The 17,982-nt window shown below is 42.4% G+C and overlaps 1 protein-coding gene across 3 annotated transcripts in view; it reads left to right on the top strand.

The window, feature by feature from the left end:
• Positions 1–17,982, top strand: part of PRKCE (protein kinase C epsilon) — a 308,568-nt gene that overhangs the window by 99,096 nt on the left and 191,490 nt on the right. For all 3 annotated transcript variants that reach the window (XM_064158377.1, XM_064158380.1, XM_064158379.1), the window contains exon 2: positions 12,723–12,786. In XM_064158377.1, coding sequence (XP_064014447.1) covers positions 12,723–12,786 — 64 coding nt within the window. The remainder of the gene's footprint in view (positions 1–12,722; positions 12,787–17,982) is intronic.

Below are 17,982 nucleotides of genomic sequence, written 5' to 3'. Positions count from 1 at the left end.
TACTTTGTGGTAGAGATAGCTCATAGATTAGCATAGCATAATGCTGCAGAAGGCAATGGCAGAATCATTGCCAGAGACAGAGAGCAATGGCAGCAGGCAACATCAGGCAAGCAAGCATGAATACAGTGGCAGAGCCACGTTGTGTCACCTGCTCAGCTCCTTTTATCAACACAGTCCAAGATAAATGGGCCTTTGGACACAATAGCCAATCAGAATGGCAGTTCACCTAGTTTGACCATTTTAGGTGAAGCCATAGGCTTACTTTACCCAAATCTGGGGAAACACAGGCCTTGCAGAAGGCAGGCACAAGCCAAGTGTGTGTACCTTGTTTACCACAGGATGTAAACAGCAGCAAAACAAGTCTGGGCAAGCCAGAGTCCTTAGACTCAATGGCTCCAGGTTCTTTGCCCTCTTTCCTGCAGTTGCTTCTCCCCACAACAGAAGGAATGAGAGCAGCAAAACACGTCTGGGCAAGCAACGATATGTATAAGCCTATTTTGGCCTGTCTAGGCCTACCATGACAATATTCTGTCATTTAAGCTGCCTTGCTTGGGCAGTATAGGGGAAAGGGGTCTCATTCATATACAAATCAAATTGGCAAAATGAGAGAATAAGAATTTCCCAATCAGAGGTTTTCTTCTGCTGCTGCTGCTGAACTCTGGCTTGCAGCTGATGCTAATGTCAAACATCAGCATGCTACTTAAAAGTTCCAGCAAGTGTCATTGATGTATAATTTGTCCATTTGTAGCATATTGAATCAGGCTGTTTCCTTCTTAATGGAGGATTAATTTCTATCCTGAATACAAAGGGAGAGAACATTTAATGTCGCTCCCTTTCAAATAAGAAAGGCTTTTCTCCATGCTTCCCAGGGAGCTGAACTGAACTCAAACTCATAAACAATAGTTGCTAATTTTTTGTTCTTCTTTTTTTTTCCCTATTAATTGAAGCAAAACATAGATGGGAGCTTTGTTGCTAACTGGACCAAAGCCAGCACAGCTTTACTTAGAGCTGAACCTGGTCTAGAATTGAAGCAAAGTGGATTCAGTCTCCTGCTGCTTCTTCTGACTGGCTAATTGACAGTTGTAAGTCCAGAAGGACCTCTCTCTAAAGTTAGTGAAAGGTGTTGCACATCAGCATTTGAAAGACTCAAAATGTGGGCCTTTTGTAGGAGGAGTCTTGAGATCAATTCTGAAGTATCTGCTCCGTTTGCAGTAGGGTTTCATGTATGGTATATTTATTTTCTAATAGCTGATCTAGGAAGATCTTTGTGAGGCATCTGAGAGCTTTACTCACACCAGGGTGTCATCAGTGTTCCTAACTTTTGATTTTAAATACAATTGGTTAATGGGCAAGTTCCAGAATCTTTCCTAGACTTTGTAGCCATCTGAATATCACTGTTTCCTAGCAATTATTTATATCCTGCCTTTGGGTATTATTTCACCTCATTTAGAAAGAGTTTGTATTTTTGCCACCTCGCTCTCGGATCTTGTAGCTGTTAATGTTAATGGATTTTGAGGTCTAAAAAGTCATCACAGCTATTCCCTTTATCCTTTGTGTGGTAATGCAGTGCAAGTCTTTCCTACTATATTCTATCTTGAAATTCCTAGAGTATACATAGCAGGAGGAGAGTACAAGACAGGAGTATGTGAACATAAAGAGAAGAGAAATACCATATGCTTTACAAGAAACAGGTAGTGTTGCTTCAATACCTGTAAGATATCTGTAAGACTTCACACAGGAAGTCTTATTAAAGGGAAGTAAGGAAATAAGGAAGATACTTAAGGAAATATGGAAAAGTATATGAAGCACACCAGAACTGTCCAGGAAAAGTACCAGCCAATCCTCAAGTCCTTTGCTTATCCATAACCCCTGTTACATAAATATCCATTTCAGGGTGATTGTCCAAAGTGTTGCAACGGTGACTACTCTGAGGAAGTATCCTTGCAATCTAAGAGAAACTCCAAACATCTCTGTGGTTAAATCATATAATCATAGAATTATTTAGGTTGGAAGGGACCTTAAAGAACATCTAATTCCAACCTCCTGCCATAGGCAGGGACACCTCCCACTAGAACAGGTCACTCAAAGCCTCATCCAACCTGGCCTTGAACAGCTCCAAGGAGGGAGCAGCCACAGCCTCCCTGGGCAACCTGTGCCAGTTTCACCACCCTCACTGGAAAGAACTTCTTCCTAACATCTAGTTTAAATCTCCCTTCTGCCAGTTTAAACCCATTACCTCTTGTCATGTCGTTGCAAAACCTTGTCAATAGTTCCTCCCCAGCCTTCCTTTTGGCTCCCTTCAGATGCTAGAAGGCTACTCCAAGGTCTCCTTGAAGCCTTTTCTTCTCCAGGCTGGAAAGCCCCAACTCTCGTAGCCTGTCCTCATAGCAGAGCTGCTGCAGCCTCTGAGCATTTTCGTGGCCTCCTCTGGACTCACTCCAACAGTTCAATGTCCTTCTTGTGCTGGGGGCTCCAGAACTACACACAGTGTTCCAGGTGGGGTCTCAGGAAAGCAGAGTAAAGGGGCAGAATCCCCTCCCTTGCCCTGCTGGCCACGCTGCTCTTGCTGCAGCCCAGCACACAGTTGCTGTCTGGGCTATGCATGCACACTGCTGGCTCATGTTGAGCTTTTCATCAACCCAGACCCCCAGGTCCTTTCCCTTAGGGTTGCTTTCCAGCCATTCACCACCCAACCTATATTTGTGCTTGGGATTGTGCCAACCCAGGTGCAGTACTTTGCACTTGGCCTTGTTGAATGTCATGAGGTTGGCATGGGCACACCTCTCCAGCCTGTTCAGGTCCCTCTGGATGGCACCCCTGCCCTCTAGCAAGTCATCTGCAAGTCACCTAAGAAATGTGGTAGGTAGTTTTGCTTAGGCAAATAGGCATGTGGTTATCTGAAGCTGTACTCTAATAAACTAATTTGGCAGCATTTGTTAGTTTTTAACATGTAGTTTTTGGCAAACCATTACGTGCTTGCAGTCTGGATTCTCTGTTCAGGTAACTCTAGTTGCAGTTCTGTATCATGACCTTGAAAATTGTATATAAGCTAAGACAATAAATGTGGTTTAAGTATTTTGTGGCAGCTAATCATTTCCCTGTGAAGACTGCCATTGTGCTCATGCATTAAAGAAGAGATTTTGAGAAGCCTTGTGGTCATATCTTAGCACATGATGCAATTTCTTTATTCTTAGATCAAATAACCATCTGCTTGAGGAAGGATTGTGCTCTGAAAAGTTTCTTTTCCTTCTCAGAATATATTTAGCAAGTGAATGGATTTATATGGCTGCTGTTTTATAGGTGGTTTTACTGTCCTTTCACTCACAAAGTCTAGTTGAGTGTCGTTCAGCCAAACCAAGCTCTTATACATTGTACTTCATGTTATTGCTGGGCTCATGTAGGCTCTTTGTGTGCCATCTTCCTTAATACTGCTAAAATAATGCAACCTCCATTTCTAGTGTGAATACCATTATAGTACAGTGAAAAAACACACCGTGTAACTCAGAGTTCTTTCTCTGCCTTCATAAGACTTATTAGCAGAAGACATTTGCATCATGAGAATAATTGTACTGGGTTGTGTAAACTAGTAAAACAGCACAGACAGGTGCCTCAAACACTCCTACTGGTACAAGTTTCCACTGGCCTATTCACTTGCAGAATACCCTGAATGACAGTTTTGTGTTTTAGGATTATTGACTTCTTTTTCTGCTCAAGGAGAATTTTCACTCTCATTGATTTATTTCACCTTGTCGTGGGTTCTGATGCTAGTTTGGGCATATAACTGTTAAACACTTTGATAGCAGCTAACACTTTGTGCCTTACATACTCTCACCAGCTGAAGATTTCAAGAAAATGAGAATAATCTCTTCCTCCTTTTCAGATCAAGGAGCCAGAAACTTGGCTTTATGCAGTGACTCTTCTGTGGTTATGTTGCTTCATACATTTGCAGCCATTTGTGCTCCTCTAGTGTCTTATTGCCTGTAGATACAGTTATCTGTCCAAGTTAACTTTCTGGACTCGGACAGAAAGTTAGAACACGAACACCCTAGTCCCAGTGCAGTGGTCCATAAAACTGGCTTTTGCAAAGCACAAAATGAGTATGTGAGTTATGAGCGTGCAGACGTGCATGCTTGGGCACAAACACACATACATTTATGCATTAAAATATGGGAGGTCTTAGGTACAGCAGATCATGGAAGATCAAAGTCATGTGTGAGTCAGGACACTGCAACTGAACATCACTCTATGCTATATTAAGCAGTGGAAGGATTCTTAGCTTAGAATTGATTGCGGAATACTGTGGTTATTTCAGCTGAATCTTGTTTATCTCTGGCTGCTTCTGTTCTGTATTATGTCTGTGCATGTGTCTGGCACTGGAAAGTGTTTGATCTTTTCTGTAGGTCACGCAAAATGTTTGATGTCTTTTTGTTGACTTTTGAGTATGAGTAAATAAATGATAGAATCCCCTGTGGCCAAAATCTCTTAACTTTTAAATGTATCGTTGTGGTCAATTACAGTGCAGCAGGCTGTGCTGTGTTTGGCTATAATTATAATAATCAAATATGTAACATTCATAATGAAAGGCAGATTTGTGGCTCTGACAGGGACCTGCTTTCTTTGGCCAGAAGACCAGGAGGTTGTGGCACCAAAAAACCCTCCACAACATGGAAGTAAAACAGACATTACAGGGAAGTTTTCTCAACATGTTTTCTGGCCAGTTGCTTTAAAAGTCAAGTTTCCCTCATGTAATTACTAACGTGGCATGTGGAAGCTATTAATTTGCAGGTAATATTATTAAATAAAATTTTTCAGGTCCTTTCCAACATGAACTATTCTACAATAATTTGATTTTGCTGACTTTACAGAGACTATTCCAAAGCTATCCATTTTAGATGAGCTTGCTAGAGACTTGGGCATGAATGCTGTGTGAGGTTTTTCATTTCAGTCCTTCCTCTAGCTGTTGTTGTGATCAAGAGTTTGCTTTGATACTAGTAATGATGGTGGGTTTGAAATTTGATCTGTGTGATTTGACTATATTGACACTGGGGAAGTGTGGGGCGGAAGAGCAAACAGTGAGGTGGGTTAGGAACTAGTTGCAAGATAGAGTTCAGAGGGTGGTGCTCCATGGTGCCAGATCCAGCTGGAGAGCTGTGACCAGTGGTGTCCCCCAGGGATCAGTGCTGGGGCCAGTCCTGTTCAACATCTTCATCAATGACATTGACGAGGACACAGACAGACAAAGTCTGCTCTGTAAGTTTGCTGACAACACCAAGCTGGGAGGCTTGGCTGAGACAGCTGCAGACTGTGCGGCCATCCAGAGAGACCTGGGCAGAGTGAGAGCTGGGCACAGAGGAACCAGGTGAAGTTCAACAAGGACAAGTGCAGAGTCCTGCATCTGGGGAGGAATAACAGACTGCACCAGTCCAGGCTGGGAGGTGATCTGCTGGAGAGCAGTCCTGTGGAGAGGGACCTGGGGGTGCTGGTGGCTAACAAGTTACCCATGGCACAGCAATGTGCCCTTGTGGCCAAGAAGGCCAATGGGATCCTGGGCTGTATTAGGAGTATGTCCAGCAGATCAAGGGAGGTTCTCCTCCCCCTCTACTCTGCCCTGGTGAGACCTCATCTTGAATACTGTGTTCAGTTTTGGGCTCCCCAGTTGAAGAGGGACAGGAGTCTGCTGGAGAGGGTCCAGCAGAGGGCTGTGAGGATGATGAGGGGACAGGAGGGCATGGCTGATGAGGAGAGAGTGAGTGACCTGGGGATTTTTAGTCTAGAGAAGACTGAGAGGGGATTGATAAACATTTATAAGTATTTGAGGGCTGCCAGGAGGGAGGGGACAGGCTCTGCTCACTGCTCCCTGTGATAGGACAAGGCTTGAGCGTGTCCAGAGAAGGGCCACGAGGCTGGTGAGAGGCCTTGAGCACAGCCCTACGAGGAGAGGCTGAGGGAGCTGGGATTGGTTAGCCTGGAGAAGAGGAGGCTCAGGGGAGACCTTATTGCTGTCTACAACTACCTAAAGGGTGGTTGTGGCCAGGAGGAGGTTGCTCTCTTCTCTCAGGTGGCCAGCACCAGAACAAGAGGACACAGCCTCAGGCTGCGCCAGGGGAGATTTAGGCTGGAGATGAGGAGAAAGTTCTTCACTGAGAGAGTCATTGGACACTGGAATGGGCTGCCCAGGGAGGTGGTGGAGTCGCCGTCCCTGGAGCTGTTCAAGGCAGGATTGGACGTGGCACTTGGTGCCATGGTCTAGCCTTGAGCTCTGTGGTAAAGGGTTGGACTCGATGATCTGTGAGGTCTCTTCCAACCCTGATGATACTGTGATAATTTGCAGCACAAGAGGTTCTGCCTCAACACAAGAGGGAACTTCTTTACTGTAAGGGTCCCAGAGCACTGGCACAGGCTGCCCAGGGAGGTCGTGGAGTCTCCTTCTCTGGAGCCTTTCAAGGCCTGTCTGGATGTGTTCCTGTGTGATCTGTGTTAGATAGGATTGTCCTGCTGTGGCAGGGGGGTTGGATTCGATGATCTCTTTAGGTCTCTTCCAACCCCTAATATCCTATGGTCCCATGAAAAGTGTCACTATTACTGTTTTATTATCTCTTAAACAAGTGTTGTGGAGGCAGGGAATTAACGTGGCTGAGTCAGGAATATATAGAATAATAGAGTTATTTTATTTTCCTGAAACCTGCCCCCAAAACTAGATACAGAAATTAATTTAGTTCTAATTAGCAGATTCAGTCAGATTAAGAAGATCTTACAAGCATACCATAGGTAAATTTGGCTATTTTGGAAGTCAGGAGTTGGAGAGGCTAAGCTACTAAACATAGCATCCCCACTATTATCCAGGCTGCGCCAAAAGCTCACTCACAGGAGAGCCAGGCTGGCTGAGAGAAAGGCGCTCCAGGTGCTTGTCGCTTGCTCTCTTCCAAAGGCCTCCGAGGCTGGTTCAGGCCTATCAAGCTGCATAAAGAGGGTGCTGGTGGCGGGAAAGCAGGGAGGGTCCTGTCCCTCAGGAGCTTGTCCTTCGGAGCGCCAGGGGGCTCTTTCTGCAGGAACTATCCAGGCAGGGGAGAACTCTAAGGCAGGAACCCCAAGGTGGGAAGCACTCCAATATTTATACCCTTCCTAGACAAAGAGCAGAGTTACCACTGCTTAGGTGTGAGACCACAGCCAGTGCCCAGCCCCATTCCAGCGCAGGCACTGCATGGGCACCCCTCATGCCAGAAGGGCCCTTTGCTGCCCCTCTTCACACCTGCAGGGCAGGGGGGAAACAGGCTTTGCCACCATTTCTCTCCCATTCAAGCCACAGAGGGAGAGGGATTTGGGTTACACCGGACTCCAGGACAAGAAGTTAAAAATAGGTACTGTATTAGCTACTTAAATTGAGTCTGAAGAATCTTGTAGTTAAGAAGAACAATAACCCAGCAGAAGGTCTGTCTCTGGTAATGTTCTGTTAGGTCACACCTATTCTGATTTTCTTCAGCATTTTCATGGAAACAGCATTTTATCAGAATTGTACATGCCCCTCAAAACAGAAGCTGCAACACCTCTGGCCTTCACAGATACCACCTCTTCAAACACAGTCCCGTCCCTCCTCTCAGAGAATCTGTGTGTTCAAAAGACACTTTCTGTTACGTTGTGCTCAGTAAGGGTTAATACATACTACTCAAGTCCTGCATGACTCAAATAACCATCTGCAGTGACAGATCATGTGCGTGGAGGTTTATACTTTAAGCTATCTAAATATCAGATAATCCTAGAACATCGCAGCGAGAGGTGCAAAGCAGGTTTTATGATTTAATTCTTTCTGTTTCTCTTGCTTATACAGTCCATTTGGGTTTATACTGTTGCCAAAATCCTAAACAGCTTTGTGGCTGAAGGATTTTTGCTGCATTTCATATGCTGTCTAGCTAAGAAACACCAAGATGAAAAAGTACTCAGTGCTGTTAGGAAGTTCTCTTGTGGGAAATGCGTGTGTCTAGTCATTTTTTTTAACATAACATCTGAGATCTATCTCAATGACTATCTTTAAATGTCTCTCAAGAAACAAGCTGATATTTAAATGAGTACAGTGGCACCTGATCTTCAGTGATGTTCTTGTCTTGAAACATAGGTGGCTGATGAATTCAGTTATGATCAAATGAAAAGCCACGGTAATGGGAGACTGAGCCACTGAAGATAACAGTTTATAACTTGTTAACGGCAGGACTCAGTTTGCTTTATAGACCATGCAAAATCTCTGTGCTGAAAAACCTTTCCAACGTGTTGATGCAATGATTCAGGCTGCCCAGGGGTCAAGGATGTAAAATCTTCATACTCAGATATGAAGCATTGGTGCAACCTCAACAATTACATAACATATGGTATTCATCCTCATCTCTATAAGATTAGAGAGAATGTGTGGTTTCCATAGAAAAAAAATTTAGTCTAAGAAAATACTGAGTTTTCCATGTTTTTAAGGAGTGGGAGTTAAGTCTTGCACCTGAGAGAATGAAAGTGGTAAGCTTCAAGATGATCTCAGGACTCAGTTTTCCAAAACATTTTAGGAGTTAAAAGCTTGCAAAAAAGAAAACCTTAATGAAAAGTCTTAACTATTTTCACAATCTTCTGCATAGTTTGATTAAATTTTGCTTTACTCTGCAGCTGCCCAAGAATTGTGATCCTCTGGAAATGCAGCAGAGAAATACTTAAGTCATTTTTTGCTTGATACTGTTTTTCCTGATGATGATTATCTGAATTGCTATCAGGCAATGGCAGGAAGACAGGATGGGTATTGTTTGACAAAGTGCAGCTTAATTGAGGACTAGGAGGAACGGTTCAGTGGACCTTCTGGGCCTTTCAGAGACCAGGGTTTGGTTCATGTTTAACCATAAACCTCTTGTGTGATTTTTCTGGCAAGTCATTTAATCTAGCTTGTGCCTTTGGGAATGTCTCATTCTACAGATGGGGAACTGTCTCAAAAGGGTGTTGAAAATAGAAGCCATTAATGACTGTGAAACTGCATAAATGCCTTCAATATGCTGAAACTTGGCCATGGTTTCAACACAGGTTTTTTCCTCTGAAAGTATGTTCGATTTTATGGATGGTTGCCTTTTGTTCCCTGAAATGGGTTCCTAATATACTTTATCCATGCCTGGAGTTTTTCAAGATTTGTGCTGCTTTCCAACAACCATTGTACTCGTCTCCATATGCAGCCACATAAGGATTATTTCAGCAGTATAGAAGGTGTTTGAAGTAACTTTACAATTAATCTTACTTGCACCTACTAAAAATCTGTATTTTAACAAAAGCCTCCAAAATGGCATGGGCTAGGAACAGGATAAAATACTTTGGCAATCAGATATTGTGCTCAATTACAGTCTATTGTTGCGTGTAGAAAATGTGCTGTGTCTGTGCAAGGCATGGATTTTGCAACGTGTCTTGCACCTCACCTCATTCCCTGCTGTCCCTTTGAACAGTTGTGTCTTTTTAGATAACTCCTCATTGTGCCTCCCTGCATGTAGGAATGCTCAGCTGCATTCAGAGGGAAGTTATTTTTAGCCAAAGAGAAGGGTCAGAATCAGAGCTGCCATGATCAGACTGTTTTCGTTGCATTCAAGGATGTCTGTTATATTCAACTGCATTTGGCCAGTCATTCTCTTTCTGGTCACATACATCTAAGGTCATTTCACATGTAATAAGCTTCAGGGCTTTTATTGAAGAAAAAAAATGAAGACTTCAGATTGTGCTATAAGACTTTAGATTGTGCTGTATGTACCTTTGTACTTATAAAATGACATTACACAGACTCCACCTTCTACATGTAGTATAATGTGTGGGCTGAAAAAAGAAGCATGGAGTTTATATTCTAGTAACCAGGCTGTTTGGGAGGTAATTAGAGAATTGGTTTTCTAGGCATTAAATTAGAAATGTTTTATGGAAAAGTAGAATTGAATCTGTCCTTTTCATTCCATACTTGCTTTCACACATGAAAGCCCAGAGTTCAAAAGAAGGATTCTGCTCAGTTCAGGCAATTCTGCTGGGTTTTTTTCGAGGTGTTATTTTTATACGTAAGGTATGTGAGGCAGCTGAACTTCTGGCAAAAAGTAATTCCTGTCACTAATCATACTGTCACTAACAATACTGGTAGATAGTAGCTGAAGATGAGCCAGCAGTGTGCCCAGGTGGCCAAGAGAGCCAATGGCATCCCGGCCTGCATCAGGAACAGTGTGGCCAGCAGGACAAGGGAGGTTATTCTGCCCCTGGACTCAGCACTGGTCAGGCCACACCTTGAGTACTGTGTCCAGTTCTGGGCTCCTCAATTCAAGAGAGATGTTGAGGTACTGGAACGTGTCCAGAGAAGGGCGACAAAGCTGGTGAGAGGCCTGGAACACAAACCCAGTGGGAGAGGCTGAGGGAACTGTGATACTGTGAACTGGGGTTGTGCAGCCTGGAGAAGAGGAGGCTCAGAGGGGACCTCACTGCTGCCTATGACTACCTGAAGGGAGGTTGTAGACAAGGTGGGGTTGGTCTCTTCTCCCAGGCAACCAGCAATAGAACAAGAGGACACAGTCTCAAGTTGTGCCGGGGAAAGTATAGGCTGGATGTTAGGAGGAAGTTGTTGCCAGAGAGAGTGATTGGCATTGGAATGGGCTGCCCAGGGAGGTGGTGAAGTCACCATCCCTGGAGGCGTTGAAGCAAAGCCTGGATGAGGCATTTAGTGCCATGGTCTAGGTGACTGGCTAGGGCTAGGTTGGACTGGATGATCTTGGAGGTCTTTTCCAACCTGGTTGATTCTATGATTCTCTCTAGCCTCTCTGACCAATCCACTTTGCTTCCTAACCCCCTGGCTGAACCTCCATTCTTCCTTGGGACTGGGGTAAGGTTGAGAGGGGTAGGGGGAAGGTGAAGGGGCAGTTGGGAGCCCCTCCTGGGGACTCATGTTTCTGGGAGGGGAGTTGTGTTTCTGTATTCCCTTTTCCCTTGTCTATTTCCGTATATAGAATCATAGAATATCGGGGGCTGGAAGGGACCTCTGTAAATATCTGCTTGTATATTTTGTTAGCTGTAAATATAAGCTTCATTCATATTTCCAGAGCTGTCTGAGTCTAGTCTGGGTGACTTCTAAAGTGTGGGGGGGCAGGGAACACCCAAAACATCACAGTACTTAAATTGGCAAAACAGAAATTTTTGTGATGATTGTAGAATCATAGAATGTCAGGGGCTGGAAGGGACCTCAAAAGATCACTGATGGCCACTATCTCTTCTAGACATCTGATTCTTCTGCAGAGATAGTGTTTGTTTTTTCCTGGGTATGTGCATATTGGGATTTGAACTGGGTAAAGTATTTTACTGAAAGCTTAGCTGAACAGTATAGGGTGCTGATATAAACAGAGCATTAGGCATGCCTGTCTTTAATACAGCCATCTGTTGAGTGCTCTAGCAGTTTTCAAAAGCCTCCCTCAGCACAGACATAAAAGTCTACCCATGCACCTGTGCCTCTGATCTTTGAATATTTTTCTTATTTAAAAGCTGCAGTATTTCAAGATCAGTAGCTTTATTTAGGGAAAAAAAAATCCCAACAACCAATGAAACAAAAAATCCCACAGAGCTCCCCCACAAAACTCAGGCTGCCAGTTCAGAAAATTAAAAAAAATAATGTCTTCACTGAATGCTTTATTTATGGAAAAATACTCAATCACACATTCACTTTCCTCTCTTCTGAGCAGCCCCTGGTATTGCTAGCACCTATGTCCTGCCTCAGCTGTTTACAGTCGAGCTGCTCGTGTAATTTTCGTGATCTGCTGGGCTGATGACATCAGCTAGACCTGTGAACTCCTCTCCCAGCTTGCTCTTGAATATCACAGAAAGGGTTTGGGGTTTTTTTCTGTGAGAAGCTGGTTCACAGAGGGAGGATTTTACATCACCCAGCAGCTGTGGCCCAAAAGAGGGAAACAGCATGGATGTTCCTCTTTTAAAGGCCTTCTCAGGTGATGAGAAAAACCTGGAGTCAAAAAAGGTGTCCTCATGAAGCTGCTTGCTGAGCATAGCCTGGATGTTTTGATGCCTGCCTTTTTTCCTCCGTTACTTGCTAATGTGCAAAGACCGAGATGGGTCTTCAGACTTATTAGTGTGGGTTAGTGATCTCTTCATTATCATCTTTCTCTGTCCTGATGCCATACCCTCATGTTGCTGGTGACTTAGGAGGCAGCTTGGTGTTATTTGACTTTGGCAAAGCGATTTCTTTCCTTCAGGGGGGATACAGTGGGAGTATTACAAACATGTGCTAACCTGCCATACAAGAGGCATATGTGTTCATTTCCCCATTCTCTGACCAGAACTGATCCATTTCACTGGGATATGAATGGGTCACAGTGTGTTTTTTTCATATTTGCATAGCTGAGCTCTGTATAAATTACATTTTAAAAGTACTACCTCTTTTTTTTTAACTCTCTTCCTTGTTTCCTTGGAAATAGTCTTCCAAACACATGGCAGAACAGTTCCTCAAATATTTGAATTGTAAATTTCACTGAATTTGAAGTTTCCAAGTTTGTTAAAGAGACACTCTTCCTTTTTACTTTGATGAAGGTGCAGGATCTTCAACACTTCTTTGTGAAAGGAGACTCTGTTGGTAGCGAGCTGTAGACTTCCCCATGTGTCCTGTGTACACCTGGTTTAGAAACTTGTTTCCTGCATGTGAAGTCACTTGCTTCTAAGTCTTCTTCTAATTCTCTTCTTGATTGCAGATTGACCTGGAGCCAGAAGGCAGAGTGTATGTCATCATAGACCTCTCAGGATCGTCAGGTGAAGGTAGGGAGTTTCAGTCTTTTATCTTACTCTTCCGTGAATGGAATCTTTCAAGGGCCTCTGATAAAAGTATATTAGAGAAGGTGTTGTGTCAATTTCCTTAAGTCTGTGTGAGCTTGAGTTAAAAAGAACATTTTGATGTATTTGCCTGTGTGTCAATGAGCAGTTGCAGTTCATCTTACTCACTGATGCTTACAGTGTCAGCTAAAAATAATAGTGATGAAATGAGAATCGTTGTGATAATTTCCATTAGAAACTTCCAGACTCTTATTTTTTTGGAAGAATGCTAACCATTATGTAGGTAGACATAATAAGGTGGCAAAGGTGAGGGGAAATAGTTTATTTGTTTTTAAAACTGTTCTCTTATTTGGTATTTTTCCTTTTTTCCCCTTATTTTTCAAGTAATGTAATGAAAAGAAATGTTTTTATCTTTATGACACAGCAGTCACATCTTGGGAAAAAAAATGAAAGAATCAAAGATGGAAGAGAAATATTATTTAAATTCTCAAGTGTTGTGTTTTTTAATGCTGTTAAGTGGGAACAGAATCAAGTGGTATATGATAGGAATAAGATGAATCAACAAATTTGTGTATCATAGGCTCTTGGTGACAGCCTGACCTGCCGAAATTGCAGAAAATAGCAGTTAAACAGTAGTTTTAATGGAAGAAAATAGCAGTTAAACAGTAGTTTTAATGGAAGAAAATAGCAGTTAAACAGTAGTTTTAATTGAAGAAAATAGCAGTTAAACAGTAGTTTCCACATATCTTACTAAGTGACACATCCGTAGTGGAACAAAACTGTGGTTAAAGGTAGTGGTGTTGTCCCGTCATAGGCCAGGTAGGTGTCCTTCTAACATTTCATTGATACCCAGATGAACATAGTGTTACTATTCCATCTCAAGGTAATTCAGGTGTGTTGGACTGTCAAAGGGCTGGAAGAATAGTGTGATCTTGTTCTTCAGGAGTTGGTTAAAAACACTGTACTCTTTTCCACAGAAAAAGTAAACCCAGCAATGTTAATATCTGGTGCATTACCCTGTGGCACTTGAAAAGAAATTTGCAGAACTAGAATTTGCTTGGAAATAAATTTGTAGAACTAGAATTTGTCTCTATATGAAAGGGATAACATGAATGGAAACAGGCTACTGATAGAAAACAGTTTATCAAATGCTGTCTTAAAGGAAGCCCTTGGGAAGACTAAGATGCTTTAGTTAGGCTGAATTTGGTAGAATGCTTAAGAAGTTGTTGTGCTTGCAAAATGCAGTAGAACTCATGTAGTCTAGAGCTTTCTCATACACCTAAGTAATCAAGGAAAAGTGTTGTCCAGAAGTACTGCAGAATTCTCTAGGAAGGTTATGATTCTTCCCACAAGGGAAATTGGATCAACTTTGTACAACTGTTCATAAACTGGTTTTATGGTGTTTTGCTAGTGAGGTCATGAAATCCTATTTTTAGACTGCTTTATTAGGGCTGAGGTGTAGCTAATTTTAGATGAGTCTCCTCTCGTTTCTGCTGCTTTGGTAAAGCACCTAGTTTACCTTAAGAGCTGGGTGTATCTGTCTGTAGTGAACAGAGACACTTAGTCCACGTGAAAGTAGCTTACTTGTTTCAGTGAAACCTATTTCATTTGATCTCTTGCTATACACACATATGTGCTCAACTAGAATGCATCAGACATCTATTTATTCATTTCAGTTCACTGTGGTATCATTCAGTTCAATGGAGTTGATCTATAAAAGGAAAATAAGATGAAGGTTAAACTAAATGGATGACTTTTGAATTGCTCAAGTTGGTTGAGGTGGTCATTGCTTTTGACTTAATTTCTTAACCAGGATCTTGGTTTTCAACTCCAGTCTTTATTATGTATATTGACAGAGTGCATAGCATTCTTTTAATGCCATACAAATGAGTATCACCATTTCAGTTCAAATCCCAGAGCAGAAAATTTTGACAGTTTATGAAAAGGAATATAGTTGTGCTAACAATATTAACTGGAGGAAGCAATCATGTTAAATATTTCTCAGTTGCCAATACTTTAAAAAATATAGGTAATTAAAATATCTCAGCTACTGAGATGTATGTTCACCAAGCAGTATTGTCCAGTAACAATGTGTACTGAAAATTGAACTAGTTTCTTCTGTGTGATATGTGCAGGTTCCTAATTGTGACCAATCAATAATGTAGCAAGTTATCTGGCACTTCTGGGAGATTTTTTTTTTTAAATAGTGTTGTGGTAGGCCTGATAGGCCCCAGATAGGCTTATACGTGTCCTGCCTTGCTCCACCAGAGAGGCAAGCATGGGAAACAGACACAAAACCTGGAGCCACTGAGTCTGGCCTGCCCAGGGTCCTGTGGTGTAAGGCACACACACTTAGCTTGTGCCTGCCTAGTGCAAGGTCTGTTCCTTTCCCAAATTAGGGAAAAGTGAGCCTGTGGCTTAGCCTAATATGGTCTGGTTTGGCTAACTGCCATCCTGATTGGCTGTTCTGTGTCCAAAGGGCAATTAATCTCAGCCCACATTGATAAAAGGAGATAGGCAGGTGAACAACCTGCTTTTGCTTCCCTGCTTTGCTTCCCTGCTCTGTGCCTGCTCTCTCTGCTGTGCCCAGCCCTGCTGCTGTTGCACACTGCCTTATTGCTGCCTGCTAAACTCCACTGCCGCCAGTTACCAGGAGCAGACCCTGGATGCCTGCAGGCGATCGGCCTGTGTGGCCAGCGTGACATGGTGCTGAGACTGCACCACATCTGCCTCTGCACCTGAAGGTCCTGCCTAGAATCCCTGGACACATACACAGATCATCCAGAAGAAGCCAGCAGACAAGGTCAGAGATTGTCTGTGTCCTGTCCCCAGCAGCTGGGAAGATTCAAGCCTCAATGTCCAACAAGACAGAGTCCCTGAAAGCATTTGGGCACTGTCTGGACTGTGGCTAGCCCCCGTGAGGGTAATTATAATAATCTGTGAGTAAATGCTCAGTGCCTCTTTGTAATTCTCTACTGCCTGCTGCCATAGAGCAGAAAGAGCTTGAGCCCAGCTACTGGGCAAGCGGCGTATAGACTGCAAGCGGTGTTTGACTGCAGGAATAGTATCTTCCGGTTCAGTTAATGTTTCTATATTTTGCTGGCTATATTAGCTGTAGATATTATCCATAGAATGTTTGCATATCCATGTAAGAACCAAAATATTAAAATTAGTGGTGGGGATGGCAGAGTTCTGAATAGCAGCAGTAATAAATAATAGTAGTTTTGGAAAATATCTTCTCGCATCAATTAATTTCCCCTCTCCAACAAATAGATATCCAGATTCTGTTTTGGTATTGTTGACTCAGGATCAGTTAATTCCATTAATGTAGTCAGAGAGCTTTGTCCTGTATTCAACTGCCTACAAGAGGAGAAAGTCCTGATTTTGTAAATGAGACCTTATGAGTCTAAACTGCTATATAAACGGAAAGTTTTACGTATAGAAAATCCTAAATGATGAATGAAGGGGAAACATTAGTAGTATATTTTAGTAAATTTAGTGAACTTTTACACTATATTGGCATAAGATGTTGTTATCATATACCTCCTAGAATTCAGTTGTCCTTTAGTCCCAGCTGCCAGGTTGCTTATCCCTCTGCACTATCTGCAATTAAATGGCAAAATGGTGAGAACAGTTCGTTGTTATACACTGACTTCCTCAACAAAAGTACACAATTTATCTTCTTCCTTCCTTCTCTAAACTGAGTAATTCATGGGATTGCAGCATTTGTGTGGCTCAGGTATACAGAACAGATGGGAATATGACAGATTACAAAGGAAAGTAATCTGCCTCTCATTATATTGAGACAGATTTGTCGAGAGCCATCCTTAGATAGCAATATTAGCATCTGGCAGGTATTTTTATGTGGGACTCTAAAAAAAAGAGTTGAGTTGTGTTTCTCCTTTTTATTCCCTATTCTAAAGACAAGCTACAAAACCATGGGAGGTTATAGAGCCATGCCAGTTTCTCTGCCACATGTTGTGAAATTTAATTCAGAAGCTGCCTGAAGGAAAAGCCCTCCTTGTCCAACAGCAAGTAGAGGGCAGCCTGGGAAGACCAAGGCTTTCGGCTACTTTCCACTGAATATCTTGTGGCACTGCCAGTTCTCTTAGTGGATTGCACAAATCTAAGGGAATTAGGATTTGTTCTTGCTCCCATTCTAGTCTTTAAAGCAGAAAACACCAATGCTGAAGTATGAGATGTGGAAAGTAAATTGCCTTTGCAACAGAAACATTTTTGTCATCACCTTTTTTTTTCCTGCTAATCCTGTTATTAGAGCCTGATCATAGTTTCTTAATGTTTGTTCTGCACTGAGAGAATGAGAATTTTAGCATTTTTTGGTAAGTTCTCTGGTAGCAGCTATCTGGCCCACATACTGAAAAGAAAATACTACATGAGTTGTTTATTATACAGAAGGTGATGTTCTCGTAAGTAAGGATTTAAATCTTTTTTCAGCTAAAATTTGAACATTGCCTTTGTAATTTAAAATACAGTCCTCAAAATACTTATGGTTTTTTCTGAGGTAGACATAAGAAGAGGGAGAGAAAACAGCTCTTAAAAGACATTTTTAGAATTCTCAATTTCTAACTGTTTTCTTTCCGTAACACCTGTGATTCAGGTCTTTCTACTCTCTATGCCAAAACTGATCTGCAGGGTTACTTATCTTCTGCATTTTTACTTTATTTGAATTTACTCTGTGCATTTAGAGTAAATGCATATTTGTGTTTCCTGTGAATGGAAACAGCTGTGTCAGTGGAAACTTCCCAAATGTAAATATGCACTAGGATATCTATTCACAGACTAAAATTACTGCAGCAGTTTATCAGTAAAGTTCTCTATATAAAAATATTTCTTTAGAATTTTAATACTTTCACTGATGTTTTAAAGTGTTTGCAGAGAGGAACTGCCCACTCAGAACCTTAAGGGATATTTTAAAGACATAGCCTCATGGTCAGGTGAAGAAATGCAAACTTTGTAAGGCCTGATAAAGCATCTGGTATTACACAGTATCATCAGGGTTGGAAGAGACCTCACAGATCATCAAGTCCAACCCTTTACCACAGAGCTCAAGGCTAGACCATGGCACCAAGTGCCACGTCCAATCTTGCCTTGAACAGCTCCAGGGACGGCGACTCCACCACCTCCCCGGGCAGCCCATTCCAGTGTCCAATGACTCTCTCA

This window comes from Pogoniulus pusillus, chromosome 18 (assembly GCF_015220805.1).
Source record: "Pogoniulus pusillus isolate bPogPus1 chromosome 18, bPogPus1.pri, whole genome shotgun sequence".
Lineage (NCBI taxonomy): Eukaryota > Metazoa > Chordata > Aves > Piciformes > Lybiidae > Pogoniulus > Pogoniulus pusillus.
The sequence above is the reverse complement of the archived record's forward strand: the minus strand, read 5'-3'. Positions and strand labels throughout refer to the sequence as shown.